This window comes from Corapipo altera, unplaced genomic scaffold (assembly GCF_003945725.1).
Source record: "Corapipo altera isolate COAL_440 unplaced genomic scaffold, ASM394572v1 160, whole genome shotgun sequence".
NCBI classification, from domain to species: domain Eukaryota; kingdom Metazoa; phylum Chordata; class Aves; order Passeriformes; family Pipridae; genus Corapipo; species Corapipo altera.
Window position 1 is genome coordinate 539,219 of NW_020885016.1, and position 17,975 is coordinate 557,193.

Consider the following 17,975-nt stretch of genomic DNA (forward strand, 5'->3'; position numbering starts at 1 on the left):
TTTGGCAGGACACCACAGGGGCTGAATGTCCAACACCCCATGAGCCATGAAGGGAGATCCTGCTCTTTGCACAGCCCCACACGAGGGGATTCATTCCAGGGGTCTCCGGTGGACACCAGCTCCAGGGACACAAGGGCACAGGATCCACCTCTTCTCTGCTGCCCCAAACCCTGCCAGGGCTGTCCTCCCCACCCCACCAGGGCTGTTCTCCCCACCCCACGAGCTGACACAGTTCCCAGGGACAGAGCCACTCTGTGCCCTTTGCTCCAGGCATCCTTCAGCCCTCGCCCTCCTCCACAACACCCCTCCCTGTCCTGCCCTACATCACGCAGCCTTTCATTACCCCAACCTCCTCTCCATCCCATCCCAGAACATCCCAGCTCTGTCCTCACCTGGGAACATTCCTCCCTCCACCCCCTCCAGCTGCATCCCACCCTTCTCCCTTCACCCCATCCACAGCCTCCTGGATATGTTCTGGCCGGAGGGGCCACCAAGTGCCCGGGAACACACAGGGACCTCCAAATTCCCAGGGACACACGGGGACCTCCAAGTGCCTGGGGACACACGGGGACCACCAAGTGCCCGGGGACACAGCCCTGTCACTGCGCCGGGTTTTGTCCCGGGATTTGGGTGTCGGATTACGGAGGCTGCAGGGCTGGGCCCTGCTCCAGGGAACAGCACTGCAGCTGAGAGCCTGGCCGAGCGGGCAGAGCAGTGCTGGGAATATCAATCAGCGTGGCTTGGAGTGGGCGGCTGCCCACACAGCCAGGGCTTTCATCGCACAGGGGATCCACAGCTCGGCCGTCAGAGCCAGCCAGGACTCGGCTCTGCGCTGCAGAGGGCTCAGCATCCCTCTGTGCCATCCCTCTGTGCCATCCCTCTGTCCCAGGGCCAGCATGCAGCCTGTCAGGAGAGACTGGTGCCGAGGGGAAAGCCACAGAGACTGGGAGAGAGGGGTGGAGAGCAGCAGATACACAAAAGAAAAAGAGGGGAGATTGAGGAGGAAAAAAAAGGAGAACTAACCCAGATCCAAACTAGGAAAGCCTGTGTTCACCACAGAGTAACACTGGCTCCAAGGGCATCTGGCAGGGGAGAGGCAGGGGGTCTGAGAACGGAGAGGAAGAGGAGGACAGGGAGGAATGAGCAGCATCTTGTTCAGCAGGGTGAGAAGAGGGGACTGGGCAGTGCTGCAAGTCACCCAGCCTGATGTGGGGAGCCCCAGGAGGTGGCACACGCTGGGTGACCTTTCAAGAGAGCAAAGAATGAGGTCCCACGTGCCGGTGGGGCCAGGGACTGTCAGGCAGGAGAGACCTGATGCCCTTCTGGATGGGTTAGGGACAGCAAGTGCCACTGCCTCCTTGCAGATGTGCTGCTCACAGAGGAGTCATCACCTGCCCAAGGCTGCACACTACACACACTCCACTGTCACCTCCTGCCATGTCCAGGCTGTGGGCACCCCACTGCCACCTCTCCCTGTGGCTGTGTACCCCCACCACCACCTCCCACTGCAGTACAGCCTGCACACACCCCACTGCCCCCTCCTCGGGGGACAGGGGTTGTACCCCTCCCTGTGCCACCTCCTCCCAGGGGCTGCACCCCTTGCATCACCTACCCCTGACAAACAGCCTGTCCATGTGTCTCTGCCACCCCGTCACAGACATCATTCACCCCTCTGTGTCACCCCTCTGTGGGGTGCTGGCTGTGAGCACCCCGCTGTCACCTCCCCCTGCAGCACAGCCTGCACACACCCACGCTGCCTCTGGCTGTGAAGACCAGCCCATACCACGGGGATCCTCATCTCCCGTGGCTGAAGCTCTTCATTTTGAGGTCCCAAATACCCCACACTGCTCTCCCAGGTAGAGGCACTGCTCGCTGCCATCAAGCAAAGTCCCCCAGCACAGACCTGCCATGAGCCACTGCACATTCCTGCCCTGCCCACAGGGCTCTCAGCAACCTCACCAACCAGAAACCAGTACGGTGTACGACCCTCTCCTCACCCCCTCTCGTGCTGCCCCAGCTCCCCCAAGCACCCAGTGACAAGCCCAGCCACTCTTCCCAGCACAATCAGGGATCTGCAGCCCCTGGGACCTCACCAACACGCTCCCTCATTTGGTCTCTGCGTAGCAGAGCCAAATCTGACCCAAGTCCAGTTGAACCCGGGACCAGGAGCTGATTCACAGTGCCCAGGAATTGCTCCCAGCACAGCGTGTCTCTGAAACTGGGAAAAACAGGGCAGGTCCCCCATGAACCCTCAGCTCCATCTGCAGCTCGTTGCTGGATCCATTTATCAGCTCATTCCACGTGAACGACCTTGAGAAAACCCACTGACCCAGGACAGTAGGAGACTTTCCCAGACATCTGCCAACACCCAAACCTGCAATTTATGGAGACTCCCAGCTAAATTCTAAAACAAGACAATTTCATTTCTGTCCATTACAGCTACAATATTCCTCTTATCCCCCCCCCGCAGAGAGTAATTAATGCTGCACCGCGCTCCGGAGCCCGCGGGCAGGTACAGGCACCTCTGCTGAGCTCGCCGAAGTTAACACCACTCCAGCCAGCTTCTGGGATGGTGGGGGGCTGTAAGGACCCGAGGCAGGCTTGGGTTTGTGCAGCCAGCAAAGGATGTAGCGTATCCCCCCCTTGGTACGAAAGGATGGAGCCTGGGAGACGGGCAGAGGAAAGAGCCGCTCCCCACACATCTGTGTTCTCACCCCGGGCTCATCAAAGAGCTGCGGAGCACAAGGAAGGAAGGGAAACTTCTCTAAGAAAGTTCCCAAAGGGAAGCAGATGGCAGGGCTGAGCCAAGCCCCCAGACTGCCCTGCCCAGCCCTGCGGGGACTAGTTATTTAGGTGGTTGCTGGTGTCTCCTTTCCTCCTCTGCAGCCATGGCATCTCCCCGCGGGTCCCAGCCCTGCCTGCCCAGGAGGCCCAGACACTTCCTGGATGGTTCAAGATAAAACCTTATGCTGTTAGCAAAACAAACGAGGAGGCTGTGAGAGTCAAGGCTGGCACAGGGCTGAAACCACCGAAGCCAGAACCACTGGTTTCCCCAGATGATCTAATCTCTCCCAGCGCCAGAGCTCCTCTTCCCCAGCAGCCTGGTGCAGCCAGTTGGAGGCCCTGGGGAAGAGGTGAAGCTGGTGTGACGGGCACAGGGATGTCTGCCCCAGTTTGAAAGAAAAACCATGAGAAACAGGAATGGGCGGCCAGGGAGAGGGTCCCTGAGATGTGATGCTTGGATGGTGGGAGGGGGATGTAGGATGGACTCATCCACAGCCTGGGGAAGGGGTGCTGTGCTGCTGCTGCCTACCAGGATCCATCCTCTCTCCAACCAGTTGGAGACGAGACCCTGAGCAAGCCCCACGGCAGCAGCATCACCCCCATCCACCCCGCCAGGAGGGGCAGAGCCATCTTTATGGGGAGCGTGTCTGCTCGGCTCCGTCACCCTCCTGCTGCCAGCAAGCTTTTCTGGGAGCATCTCTCCTTCCCGATGCATCCCGGGGTGGGGGAGCACCTTGATCCGGGTGCTTCCCCCCAGCGCTGCTGACACGCCAAGGCTCCATCTGCAACCGCCAAGTGCGTCCTCATTGCAGCACTGCGGCTCCCAGCCCTCCCGGCAGGATTTGGGTCAGGGCACCGCATGGCAGAGATCTGCTCCTCCATGCACCGGCTGTGGGACACGGGTGGGGCACAAGAGGATGTGGGGATCAACCAGGAGAAGCTTTGAGGGACGATGTTGGGGTGGAAGAAAGCCGGGCTGGCTGGTCCATGGCTGTGCATGTGTGTGTGTGTGCATGCATGTGCTGTGAACCATGTCCTGGAGGAAGCTGCATCCTTAGAGGGCCAGGAGATGGGAGATGTACTTGGGAATGAGGGGTCAGCACCATGAGGCCTCTGGACTGGCCATGCTGGCATGTGGTGGAGGGTTTGTGGAGATGGCCAGCCCACGTGAGCATCAGCTCTGGGCTCTGCGGGGCCTGAACGCTCCAGAGGCTGAGAACATGGAAAATATGCCTGGGAAATTGCTGGGAGCAAGAGCACCTTCAGGGGCAGCGGGGAAAATAAGGCACAACTGGTCAAAAATAGAAAACTTTATTGAAGTCAATCCAACAGGGCAGCTGAGCTCAGCCCCACGGCAGGAGCCCAGCCTGCCGCTCTCCGGGGTACAAAGAAAGGAGCAGGGGTCTCCATAGGGTGTACAGCTCGAGGGGAGTGGGTGCTCCTCACCCAAGGGGCCCCAGGAAGAAGGCAAAGCCACAGGCACTCATCCCCCCTCTCCCTCCCTAGCTACTTAAGGATAGGCCCGACAGGTGCCAAAGCAGAAATGTGGTGCAAGCTAACTGGCCAGACAGCCCGAGAAAGAGGGTCCTGCAAGCTCCGTGCTCACCCCACGACCTCCCAGGACAGCTCCAAGCTCCAGTGCACACCAGCGAGCAGCCCTTCCCCGCCCGCAGCCAAGACCTGCGTCCGCCCCGCCCCTCACGCAGCACGACCCCCGGCTACACCACGAGCAGTGACCCCGCAGAGACCCCGGTGCCCCGATCCCCCAGCCAAGAGCACAAGACCCAGCCCTGGCACACGGACGGCCCCATGCCCACGCCACCAGGACCCGCTCTCCCTCCCGGCAGCCGCTGCCACGTGGCTCTGGCGGAGCCGCAGCTCCGGGCCCGGTGCTCGCGCTCAGGAAGCCCGGCTTTCACCGCGCCGGCTATGGCAGGGGGCCCAAGCCTGGGGGAAGCCAGAGCCTGAGCCTGGGAAAAAGGCAGAGCTTTGCTCCTCCACCCAGCCCCACCTGCCCGGGCAGCCGCAGCGGGCGCTGAACTCCCTTTGAGGTGCCTTGGCGCAGGGATGGTGGAAGGTTCAGCCTCACCAGCAGAGCCGGGCTGGCAACAGTGAGGCCAGTGCCTTCCTCGCTGCTCCCTGAACCAGGGCAGGGCTGGAAACCAGCTGCCCAGAGCTGTGGCAGGAGCAAGACCAGTCCCTCCTCCCCATGAGCGAACCCAAGCAGAGAGATGGATGGGAGGGTGGGCATCGCCCTCCTCAGTGCTCTAAAAGCCAGTCCCCAAAGGGGACACAGGTGGGTGGGATTCCCTCCCCAGAGCCCCACATGCAGAGGAACACACATGCAGCGCCCTTCACATCACCATCACCCAGGCAGCGCCACCAGGACCCAGCCCCGGGCGCTCTGACAAGGGCTCCAACAGTTTTTGACCTCCCCCTCACCATCCCCGTCCCCTCCCTGCCCCACGACCAGGCTCCGTGGCTCGGCTCCAGGGTAGTCCTCCGCCAGACCCCCGGGCCACGCATGCAGGGCTGGAGGCCAGTCCACGCTCACTCCCACACCTCTGTCCAGATGGCTCCCCGGTGCAGCGGGGGGGCCGCTGCCGGCCTCAGGATGAGCTCTCCTACCTGCTTGTTGGTGTATTTCTGGGGATTGGTGCGGTAGCTGTAGTCCGAGTACTGCTCGGAGCCCGTCGAGTTGTTGTCCCCGGTGCCAACAAAGGTGTTGGTGGCCGGCAGGTCCTGCACCACTTGGTGCTTCTTGGAGGCAGAGGGTGACTGAGGCTGCAGCTGGATGGAGGGCAGTGGCGAGTTGGAGCGGTAGTGGCGACCCAGGTCTGGGCTGCCCGGTGGGTAGTTGAGGGGCAGGTGGATTCGGGGGCTGTCGCTGACAGAGTCATTCATGAGGTTGAACTTGAGCGACTTCTGCAGCCCTGTCTCCTCCTCATCCTCCGTGGGCTTGGGCGGCTTCGGAGACTTGCTCTTCTTCACCTTGCTCTTGCTCTTCCCGCTCTTACTGGCCTGCTTGGGTGCATACAGGTCTTTGGTCTCCTTCTTGCCCGCCTGGTAGCCGCTCTTGGCCTCCCGCTGCCGGCAGTAGCGCACCAGGACAACCAGCACGATGACCAGCGTGACGGCCACAATGCCGGCGATGACTCCGAACAGGATGTTGCTCCGCTGCTTGCTGCGCTCGTACTCGGGGTCCCCGGCGATGTCGATGTCGAGCGGGGTGTCCAGGCTGTGCCCCACCAGCGTGTCCAGCAGCGTGCGGTTGGCCAGCGTCTCGTTGACGTAGAAGTGCACCAGTGCCGTGCCGTGCCGCGAGGGTTTGCCCTTGTCGTTGACGCGCACGACCAAGCGGTGCAGGCCGTGGTGCTTGCGCAGGATCTCTTTCTCCAGGGTGATGTCTCCGCTCTGCGGGGAGATCTGGAAGAGCTCAAAGGGGTTGCCTCCTGTGATGCTGTAGATCAGCTCCGCGTTGACGCCAGAGTCAATGTCCTCTGCCTTGACCTTGCTCACCTGCTGGCCGGGGCTGGTGTGGGGCAGGATGTGTTTGTAGGTGGCATTGGAGGGTGAAGTGATGAAGGGGGCATTATCATTCTCATCCAAGACGTTGATGGTCACTCCCACATAGGCAGACCTGGGAGGATCCCCACCGTCCACTGCCTTGAGTCGGAATGTATAAGTGCTCTGCTGCTCCCGGTCAAAGGAGATGCTGGAGAGGATGGTGCCAGTGCCATTTTGGATGACAAAATCCCCATTGTCTTGCTCCACTGACAACTGGATACGGGCATTTTCTCCTTTGTCAGCATCGATCACTGTCACCATGCCCACAGGGCTGAGGGGCGGCATGTTCTCCATCACCGAGAAGTTGTAGCCGCTCAGCATGAACTTGGGGTCATTGTCATTCCTGTCCATGACGTTGATGGCCACAGTCGCTGTGCCCGTCTTGCTGGGGCTGCCCTTATCTGTCGCCACCACCGCAAACTCGTAGCGTTCCCGCTGCTCTCGGTCCAGCACTGCCTTCACCCGGATCTCCCCAGAGTCGGGGTCAATGGTGAAGGAGCCCTTGGAGGCAGGGTCTGTCACCAGGGAATAAACCAGCTTGGCGTTGGAGCCACTGTCAGCATCGGTGGCACTGACCTCCATCACCAGGTCATCGGGCTCGTTGTTCTCAGGGAAGGCCACCTCGGTGAAGCTCTGGCTGAAGACGGGAGCGTTGTCATTCACGTCCACCACCTGCACCTTCAAGGAGTTAGTGCTGGAGAGGGGTGGGTTCCCCGAGTCCACCGCCACAATCTCAATAGTGTACTCCTTCACTGACTCGTAGTCCAGCGGTGTGGTGGTCTGTAGGAAGTACTTCTTCTTGCTGTCACTCGCCGTCTCGCTGGCCTGCCGCAGCTGGAACGGGACGTCACCAGCCACTACGCAGGTCACCACAGCGTTTTCACCCTCATCTCGGTCGGACACCTGCACCAGAGCCACCGCTGTCTCTACTGGCACGTCCTCTGAGATGTTGGCCATGCCATCCTGGTGAGTGACCAGCCCTATGCCTCGGATCTCTATGGAGGGCGCGTTGTCATTCATGTCCTTGACGGTGATCACCACCTGGGTGCGGGCACTCGTGGGGTTGGCGCCCTTGTCCTTGGCCATGACAGAGAACCTGAGGGTGCCGATGTCCTCGCGGTCGATGGGCCCCTGCACGGTGATGAGCCCCGTGGCGCGGTCCAGGCGCAGCAGCCGCCGCACCACGTCCGAGGCCTGGTGGAAGGAGTAGTCGATTTCGGCGTTGGCACCCTGGTCCGAGTCGTTGGCTTTCACCTGTGGGACAGAGGGATACGCGGTGAGCAGGAGGGCCTGGTGGAGTGAGCCCCTCCACAAACCACCACAGCCTTCCCTGGGGACAGCCAGAGGGGAAAAACCAGGATTTCCTCTTCTGGGGCCAAGGACTATGGGGCAAAGAGCCTGGGACCAGCAGAGCAGCTGGGAGCCGCCCTCCGGCACGGAGGCTTTGCCTTGCTCTTCCGGAGAAACCGGCTGGGCCGGTTGGCTGGGCTCCCCTCCCGGCCGGCTCCTGCACGCAGGGAATCCTTGGGAACTATGCCGCTGAGACCCAGCCAGCAGTGGGGAGGGACCTCTCCAGCTGTGCCCCCAAGGAGGGGCTCAAGCAGCTGCCTGGCTGAGGTGAGGATGAGGAGGGAGGCAACAACGTGTGGAGCTGCAGCAGATCCATCCCGGCATCCAGGGATGCAGCCGACAGGAACTGGGGCTGTTTAAGCTCTGCACAGCACCGTCCATCCCTGCCTGCCCGTCAGGGGCTCTGCATTCCCATAAACCTGCCTCTACGCCTATTATTTGCTTTCTAAAGAAGATGAGGTTTGTCTAACATTTGCCTCCCTAATCGGCTCTCTGAGCAGCCTCTTCTCTGCACCATTTGCTGCTCCACCGTTATCTTGCTCAGCAGATTTGGATGGAGAACGAAAGTTGTTAAATGTAAATTCCACCTTTTACCTCCACTCACAAAACAGGCGGAAGTCATTTTCCCCCTGAAAGATAAAAGCTGAGCAATGGCAGCAGCGGCGTCTCAGCCCATTCTCCTCCAGGCCATGCAGCTCCCTTATCTGCTTCCAACTTCCATTCTCTTAACAGTGAAAAATGAATTCTTAAAAAATTCACATCAGAATTAGCAGGCAGATGAGAGCTGGCCGTGCTCCGCTTATTAAGATGGCAGCTGCAGATAAACAGATGTCGACTACTATCATCTCAATGCCCCCTCCAAGCCAAATCCACCAAGATCCACCCCCTGGGCTCCCTGGGCCGGTTTGCACCACTGTCTGAGGCAGGGCAGAGCCCCCACTCCCTGCAGACAGTAAGGCACCTGCAGAGCCATGGGCAGCTCCCCCAGGATGGGCAGCAGGGATGCTGCCTGCCCCCCACCTCCTGTGCGAGCCTGAGTTTCCACGGAGCAACCAAGGGAATGCAACTTATGAAAGAGTCTATGTCTTGTCTGCAGGCAGCATTGAGACCGGTCTGGCCTGAAGCCAGACTCCTTGTGGACCTCGGGTCCCAGCCCTCCCAGTAACCCAGCTCCCTGCTCCCACACACCCACCAGCCCTGCTGCTGTCCCTCGGCCACGTCCTGCAGCCCCCGCTCCGGCTGTGCCCTCCTGCACATCCTCTCCAACCTCTTTTGAGCAGATGTGACATCCCAGGGACCTGCCTGCCCGCTGGCCCTGGGGTGACACTGTGGGCTCCTCCATCCATCCCTCCCTCCTCCCCATGGCAATGAGCAGCCATGATGCTCCCCACGTTGTCCCTGCTGCAGGCAGGTAGGAGGGGAGCTGGGGAGGAGAAGAAAGCCCCCACACTCACCTGGAGGACAGAGTGCCCCACGGGGCTGTTTTCAGAGAGCTCTGCCTCGTACAGGGCCTTCTCGAACTTGGGCGCGTTGTCGTTCATGTCCAGGATGGTGATGCGGAGCAGGGCACTGCTGGCCCGCGGGGGGTTGCCCCCATCCTGCACCTTGATGGTCAGGTCGTAGGAGTCCCACTGCTCCCGGTCCAGGTTCCCCATGACGATCAGCTGCGGCTGCTTCTCGTCCTGATCCTCGGCCACCTGCAGCCCAAAGAGCTCCTGCGCCTCCGGACCAGCCGTCAGCTCGTAGGAGGCAACACCGTTGGGGCCCGAGTCCCGGTCCATGGCCAGGGGGATGGGGAAGAGCGTCCCAATGTTGGTGTTTTCGGGGATGGAGAGGGTGAGGACGGGCGAGGCGAAGTTGGGGGTGTTGTCATTGATATCGAGCACCTCTATCTGCCCCTCGAGCAGGCGGGGGCCGCCGGTCTGCACCAGGTCAGTGATGGACACTTCGAACTCCAGGAAGCAGGGCTCTCCAGGCAGGAGATGCTGGCACTCACGCAAGCTCTCCCGGTCGATGGAGGTCTCTGTGGTGTAGATGTCCCCAGTCTTGCCATCCACACGCAGGTACGGGGCCCCCACTTCCAGCTTGTAGAGGTGCCCCACATCCGGCAAGCCGTAGTCAGAGGCCAGGCTCCCTATGAGGGTGTTGGGGGGTTGTTCCTCCTGCACTTTGTAGAGCACACGTGTCCCAGAGACCAGGGCAGGGAGCTGGAAGAGGAGCCACAGGCCCAGGCAGGATGCCAGTGGGTTCATCCTGCGCTGCAGGGGAGCTGGAGGAGACACAGATAACCGGAGGTTAGGGATCGCTCCGCCCCAGCCCACTTCCCTGGCACATCCTTCTGGGTGCACCCGCTGTGCCATGTGGGACTGCACATGGTCCTGACACACCCCCCTGAGGGAAGGGGCTGCAGGGGCTGGCCCAGCCGTGGGCTCCTGGCAGCCTCCACCATCCAGTGCCCTGAAGGACCGATCCCACCTTGCAAAGTTCCTGCACCGCCCTGCTGGGGTGAGCAACCCAGTCACTGAAACCTCAGCCCTGGCTTCCTGCAAGGGACAGGAAGCCACTCCTGCCACTGTCCACCCTCTTCGTCACCACACAAACTGTAATTAGACCCAACGAGGCACACTAACAGGGTGGACTGCAGGCAGCCTGCTGCCAGCAACCCGATGGGAGCCGGCCAGGCTCAGAGACAGCTTCTCACCACCCAAACACAGGAGCATTGTGTGCCACCAGCACAGGGGCACTGCCTGCCATGCACGGCAGGGACACACAGGCACTGCACGCAGCTGCCAGCCCCGCAGAAAGGGGAGCACCGAACGGGGAGCTCTGCCTGCTCTGCAGGGATGCAGGGCTGACACCCACCCGGCACTGCAGGGACACGGGGCACTGCTGGGGTGCAGGACTGCCACCCCTCCATCACTGCAGGGACGTGGGACACTGAAGGGATGCAGGGCTGCCACCCATCCAGGGATGCAGGGACAGGGGACACTGCTGGGATGCAGGACTGCCACACATTTGGCACTGCAGGGACATGGGGCACTACTAGGATACAGTTACCTCCCAGCCATCAGTGCAGGTATTCAGGGCACTGCCTGCACTGCAGGAACAGCACCCATCCATCACTGCAGGGACACAGGACACGGCAGGAATGGAGGGCTGCCACCCACCCGGCACTGCAGGGACATGGGGCACTGCAGGGCTGCCACCCCTCCAGCACTGCAGGGATGCAGGGCACTGTCTGCACTGCAGGAACAGCACCCCTCCATCACTGCAGGGACATGGGGCACTGCAGGACTGCCACCCATCCCTCACTGCAGGGACACTGGGCACTGCCATGGCAGGGACAGAGCAGCGCTGCCCTCGCTGCACTGCCGGCACTGCCAGCCTCGCACTGCGAGGCACGAAGGCACCACCCACTCAGCACTGCAGGGATGCAGGAGCCCCACGCATCATCCACCCTGCACTGCACACAGGGCACTGCCACCCCTCTGTGCCCCTGGAATCAGAGGGACACAGACCCCCTGCCCACTGTGTGCTGCAGTGCAGGCAGCCCACACGGGCAGCCCCCGGAGCAGCGGCACTGCACAGCCCCGGCACACTGCAACGGCAGGCACAGCATCTCCCCTCGCTGCACAGTCACTAGGCAACCCCACACCCTGCGCCAGCAGATCCTGTTCCCTTCGCTCACTGCAGACACACTGTTCCTTCCCATTCCCTCCCACTCCAGTCTGGGACGCTGCACGCAGGCACTGGGTGCCCACCCCGTGCTGGTGCCCACCCCGTGCTGCCCCCCTGCATTGCAGAGACACCAGCTGCACTGCAGGCACCCCGACACTGCAACCTCCTCCCGTACCCACACACTGCCCAGGCAGTGCCAGGCACCACCAGCCCCACAGACCTGGGCCAAACCACATGCCCTGTCACCAAGCCCCTGCCTGGTGCTGTGTTTGGCCACCAGCTTTCCCATTCCCTGCTTTCCGTTCTGGGAACACATCTTACTACTCCAGGGTCCAGGTGCATCCACACAGCTTTGGCTGAGCTGTGAGCATCAAGAGATGCAGCTCAGCTCACCAGCACCTGAAAACACAGGGGTTGGGTGTCCTAAAATCAACAGCCACAAACATCTGCCAAGGCCCCACAGCATCAACTCTCTCTCCCTGCTCCCATCACTCCCCCTCTCCACACTCTGCACTTAGTCTGTGGGGTGGGGGAGTGCTCCATGGTGCCACACAGAAAGTGCCCAATTGCTGGTTACCTGGCATTGTACAGATCACCAACAAGTGGAGCATCCTGCACTGTCCACGTTGGTGCTTCCCACAAGGCAGCAGCTCCTGGTCCCTCCACCCCTCGGCTTCCCCATGGATGAGTAACACGGAAGAGAGGAGCTCTCCCTCCTCAGGTGAAAATACATCTCTCTGTCTGGAGATAAAACGATGTTCCTGCAGCTGAGCTTGACTCTGCTCCCTTGTCCTGCCACATCCTTTGAGCAGAGAAGAGCCATTCCCGCCTGGCTGAGGCCATGCAGAACTCTCCGCCCCAGCGCTGCTGTGGTTCCTGGGATTTATGTCTCCAGGGGGAAAGGAAGAGGAGAGAAAGAGCTCTTCCTTGCCTGGACCTGGCTGAGGATGGAGGAGGTAAGAAGCTGAGCAGAAACACAACACATCTCCGCGCCACCACAGGCAATGTGTGTTACGTGCACACATGTGTGTACATGTGTGTGTGTGTACTGGGAGGATTCGGGGGCTGTGCACCCACCCAGAGCACGGCTGTGCCTGTAGGGAAATCCAAGCATGTGACACGTGTGCACTCGCAGGGTGTGCACACACATGGCAAGGAGCACATCAGTGCCCGCGCCGGGGCTGTGCACCAGCCGTGGGTCCGTGTCCCTGCACCCAGCGCACGTGTGTGCGCTGTGCCACGCGTGTGCCAGCGCGGGGGCCGCGTGTGCGCATGTCCCTGTCCCCGCCAGGTGTGTGTCTGCATGATGTCACCCCGTGTGGGAGCACTTGTGTGTGCGTGCACAGCCCGGCTGGGTGACACTTGTGTCTGCCCACACCCAAGGAGGGCACTCACACCAGACCCCGCCGCGTCCACCTGCCTCTGTGGGGTGAGCCTCGTCCCCCGTGCGCCCTTTGGAGGTGGCTGTGCAGTGAGGACAGGGGAGATGGGCAGCTCCAGCTGTTGGGAAGGGGCTCCCAGAGGATTGCCCTGCCGGGAGAGGCACCTGCACCCACCAGCAGCCTGTTTGTACAAGGTTGTTTGCCCTGGGCTGGGCCGTGGCTGTCGATGACGTAGCGCCCGTCCTGACTAAGCCCTGGTGTGAGGTGAAAGATCGCAGGTAAAGGGGAAAGTCTCAACGCAGTGTTATGTCTCACACAGCTCTGAGTGAGCAAGGAGGGAGGGCCCAGGAGCTGGAAATGCCAGGAGCCCTGTGCCAGCCTGGAGGAGGAAGGGTGTCACCCAAAGGTGCCGAGCACCCACGCTTTCTGCTTCAAAAATGGGGCTGGAGTCTGAACCCAAGCCTCGTTCCTGCAGGTGAAGGAACCCTCCAAAGCAGGGAGGCTGGAGGAGGAGAGGGCCTGGGAACCTGAGCAGGACTGCCGGCAGGCACGAGGGGCCCCGGGCTCGGCGGGGTGAGGAATCCTGCTCAGCACCCAGGGGTGCAAATGACACAGCGCAGACGTGAGAGCCCAGAGCTGGGCGTGAGGAGGAGGAGGAGGAGGAAGCCTCCTCCACCGGGGAAAAGCACGTCTGTGCAGGAGACAGAGGCTTCCCAGGGGCCAGTCCAAGGCATCAGGCTATTTTCCCATGGGATCTAAGGACCATCCCACACTTTCTTCTTCGGTGCCAGGCACCTTTTCACCAACCTGCTGGCAGAGCACAGAGCACTTAAAAATAAAAACTCCTCCCAAAACAACTATTCCTCCGCACACATAATTCTCCCTACGGGGAGAGTGTGAGAGAGACTGAACCACATGAGAGAGGCGTTAGTCACGCTGCTTAATGCATGACTGGGAAGCTCTCGGAGGACAGTGGCATGCAAAATCCGACAGAATTCAGCCATCCCCACCAAAAAAAACAAGCCCTAATGAGAGAGAGGTTATAAAGCACCGAGAATTTAAGCAACTGCTTGAACAAGCCTGTGCTCCCTGTGATTCCCACAGCCTCTTGGCCCCGTTCCACGGAAGGCAGCACCGCTTCGGGAATGGGCACCAAAGTCCACCCTCTTATTGCTCCCAACGGCTGATTGCGTGGCTCGGAGCCATGGCTTACAAGTCTGTCCAAACCCTGTACTGAGCACACAAGTACTAATCCCCCCCCGGGCCCCCCCCCCCCCCTCACAGCTCTGCTCTGACACTCGGAGCTGGAGCAACATCCCAGCAAGCAGCAAAGGCTCATCAGCTCATCGCGGCTCCATCGGCTCCGCGCTGAGATCGGGGATCGTGTTATCCGCCGAAACGGCCACTGATGGTCAGCCCTGCACCGAAGGCAAGGATGGGCTGAATCCTGGGTATTTTGAGGCACATCCCAGGATTTCCTCCAGCTCCGGCTGCCACTGCGGCTGCTCAGCATTTCTGCAGGCTGGGCCCGAGCCGGAGCACCCCGCGAGGAACCCCACTGGCTTGTCAACAGCTTTACCCCAAAATCATCTCTAGGAGCTGTGCAGCGATGAAAAGCAGGCAAAGCACAGGGCCCTTCCTCCTACTGCCGCCTTCTCCACATCTTTCCAACTCTGGCAGCCAGCGAGGCAGAGACCTGTCAGAGCCTCTCTAGGGTGGCAGCCTCCATCCTCCTACCCAGGGGTCCTCCACAGCCCCTCCGGTCTCCTATCCCCTCCTGCCACCGTCCCACCCACCACCCCGGCTGGAGGGGGGCCCTGGGGGAAGACAAAAATGTCGCGGGGCCTGAAACACCCCGGCAGGGCCGCAGGGAGCTGGGAACAGCGGGAGCGGCTCCGCTCCAGGGATGCAGCCCGGAGGGGTGAAGGCGCCTTGAGGAGGGGGGAGAAGGTACCCCCGGCCTCGCAGGGCTCCAGGGGAGCCGCTGCCGCCGGTCCCGCCGGCCGGGAGGGTGGATGGAGGCCGGGCTCCTCTCCCGGCCGCCGCGGCCGAAGCTCCGGCGTCCCCGCGGAGCTGCCCGGGCTGAGGCTCCCGCAGCCGCCGGCTCCGGCTGCGGGCACGGAGCGGAGCGGAGCCCCGGGGGGTGAGCGGGAGGCGCCTCCGCCAGCCCCGCTGACACGCACACACACGGACACACCGCACACGCACGGACACACACGCACAGACACGCCGCACATACACACGGACGCACACACAGACACGCACACGCGGAAAAACCACGGGAGCCGCTCTCCCGGCACCGGCTTCGCGCTCAGCGTCGCGTACAGGGAAATAGGGATTCTCCGAGGCGCAGGCACGCACAGCCCGCTGACACACTCACCGGCACGCACAGCCCGCGCCGGGCACACACACAGCACCGCACGCCCCGCTCCCCGCACACACACACACACGCACCCCACTCCCGCACCCGCATCCCGGTGGCACACGCACACCCACGCAGACACCCCACCACGGGCACGGGCACCCACCGGCCCCCCGCACCCCGCTCCTCTCGCACACCCACACGCACAGCCCCGCTCCCAGCCGGCTCCCAGCTCACCCGCAACTTCTCTCGCTCCCACGCACCCGCGCAGCCCGCGGGCGCACACACCCAGGGCTGGACGGGGGACACACGCCCAGGGCTGGACGGGGGACACACACCCAGGGCCGCCCCAAAGGCGAAAAATAAACACACGGAACCACGCGCGCACCCCGGCACAGCCGCCTTCCCGCAACCACCCCGCGCCGCCCGCCCTGCCCTGCGCGGGGCTCGCCCCGCTCCGCGCCGCACAACAAGTGGCAGCGCCGGGCGGGACCGGGGGACAAGCGGGAGCCGCCGCGCTGCCCGCGGAGCCCCGCGCAGCCCGGCGCGGAGGGATGCGGGATGCTCGGGAGCGGGATGCTCGCCAGCGCCGCTCCCGCCGCCGCCCGGCCCCGCGCTCCCGCACAGCGGCGGGGCATCCCGCAACAACCCCCCCCCCCCTCGCGGTTCTCCCCCGCCGCGGGCGGGGGTCCCGGCCCCGCCGCAGCTCTTACTTGGATGGTGCCGGCGCTGCGCTTCGTGCCGAGCCCCTGTGCGCTGGTCCCGCGGCGTCTCCATCGCCTCCTGCCCGCGGGGACCGGGCTCCCCCCACCCCCCCGGCTCCTCTCGAGCGTTATCCACGGATGAAAACCAAATGTAAAAAAATTAAAAAAAAAAAAAAGAAAAAGAAAAAAAAAAGGGGAGGGGGGGGCAAAAAATATATAAATGTTCCGTGGGAACCGCCCCCCTCCCCCGGCCGGGGCTGCGGCTCCTCCGGCGGAGCGGCGGCTCAGGCTGGAGGCAGCCCCGCTGGGCAGCTCGGTCCGTGCCCGCCTCCGTCCCTCGGTGTGTGTGAGGATGTGCAGGGGAAGCGCAGCGCAGGCACGGCCCCTTCCCCCCCCCGCCCGCCGATGCCTCCGCCTCTCGCCGCCACCATGGGGAGGTGGAGCTCCGGCTCCTTATCAGATCCCGAGCGCGGCCGGGCTGCCGGGACGAGCGGGCACCGGCTGCCGGGCAGAGCCGTCCGCCTCCGGGCTGCCAGCACCGCGCCCAGCCCCGTGGCCGTGGAGTCCTCGCAGCCCCCCAAACGCCCTCACCCCGGCGACCCCTCCGCTCCTCGCCCGCACGCGTGTGGCTCGGGTCTCCCCTTTCACTCCGCTCTCGGTGCTCTTAATAATTAATTCACTCTTTTATTCTTCCAGCCGGCGCTTCACAGCCCGTGCCCCGCCGCGGGGACAGGGACCCGGCGGGCAGTGCTGTGGGGAGGGTCCCTCCGGGGCAGCGAGGTCAGCGGGACCCCCCAGCCCAGCAGGGCTGGTGACAGGCTGCAAACCTCGCCTCCCGGAGGTGGTGGGGCCCGGAGCGGCGGCTGTCCCCTCCCGTCACACCTCGGTGAATCATGGTTTTATTGCAGGGTGTAGGGACACCTGCGACTCCCAAAAGCACCCGCGAGCTCCCAGTGCCCTTGTGGTGCCTTCACAAGCTGTTCTGCCTCAGCTGGGCAAGCAAAGTCCCCGGGGGCTTGGGGACAGCGTGTTCCAGGGGTGCCTTTTCCCTGGATGCCTCCACTGCCCCTGTGTTCCTGCAAGGAGCGGCCGTGCTCCCTTTGCCGGCGAGAGCTGCAGCCTGGCCCCGCCAGAGGCCTCAGCGCTCTCCCAGGGGGATGCCGCGGTGGCTCTCAGCACCCTGCGAGGGTCAGGCACCCCGTGGAGCCTCTCACCGAGCAGCACCCACTTTCCCGGGCCGTTGCAGTGCAGATTTCTCGCCAGGATGCTGGAAAGTCCTTTCCGCTCCGCCGCAGCGCGGGGATGGGAGCGTTGCTTCCCGCTGAGCTACGCCAACCTGTTGCGCAGCTCCCTTCGCCGCACACATGCTCAGCTCGGCTGCATCACTGCACCATCTAGAGGCTGCGCCCGCCTGCTCGGAGGAGCCTGGCTCCATCTCAGCCCAGATCACGCCGCTTTTCCCCCAAATTGCACTGCTTCCCCACCCCCCCACCCCCCCGAATCGCCCCGTTTGTTTTTTTTTTTCCCCAGCAACAAGAGAGCTCAGCCCTTGTCAAGGCTTCGTCTCGCTGAGCAGAAAAAAGGGGCTGGAGAGTCATCCCCTCGGGATGGAAAACACAGCTCTCCTCCCAGACTTTCTGCTCCTGCAGAGATGTCGGCTTCTCCGTCCGTGTGTTGGGTTTTTTTCAGAGTGTCAATTCTCATGAAGCCGATTTAGCAGAAGATGTGAAGTGAGAACCCAGGGAAGGTCAAAGCCCACCTTTGGGGCAGGGAAAGGAGCTGTGGGGTTTGTCAGGGTTTGCCCTGCTGATACAGAGTGAGCTGGGGATCTGGGCAGAGAGAGGGAATTAAAATCTCTGGAGACAACGTGAGATTTGATGTATCAGTCACTGGCAACACTCCTTGGAGGGACAGAGAGCTGGAGCAATGGGAGGAACTGAGGAGTGACCCTGTTGATCCAAGGCTGCCTGTGGAGCAGGGATGGCAAACTTCAAAGATTGCTGGGGACCAAAGGTTTCTATTTCACAAGAGTCACGGGGCAGGCGGGAGGCAGCTGTGCAGGGAGTGCCCTGGGCACGCGCACAGATCACTGGATGCCGCCTGTTTGTGGGGCACCAGTGCCTGACACCTTCAGCCTCTGCACAGGCA

General features: G+C 62.4%; 1 protein-coding gene across 4 annotated transcripts in view; it reads right to left on the reverse strand.

Annotated features, from left to right (window-relative positions):
• Positions 1 to 17,152, reverse strand: part of PCDH1 (protocadherin 1) — a 56,259-nt gene extending 39,107 nt beyond the window's left edge. The window contains exons 1-3 of one of the 4 annotated variants that reach the window (XM_027667645.1): positions 17,042 to 17,152; positions 9,156 to 9,970; positions 5,413 to 7,605 (exon numbers count right to left, since the gene is read on the reverse strand). In XM_027667645.1, coding sequence (XP_027523446.1) covers positions 5,413 to 7,605; positions 9,156 to 9,953 — 2,991 coding nt within the window. In that variant the 5' untranslated portion in view covers positions 9,954 to 9,970; positions 17,042 to 17,152. Of the gene's footprint in view, positions 1 to 5,412; positions 7,606 to 9,155; positions 9,971 to 11,956; positions 12,165 to 15,836; positions 16,156 to 17,041 lie in introns of those variants that run through there. The other 3 variants (XM_027667643.1, XM_027667644.1, XM_027667646.1) reach the window with 3 other exon arrangements.
• Between the last annotated feature and the right edge of the window lie 823 nt (positions 17,153 to 17,975).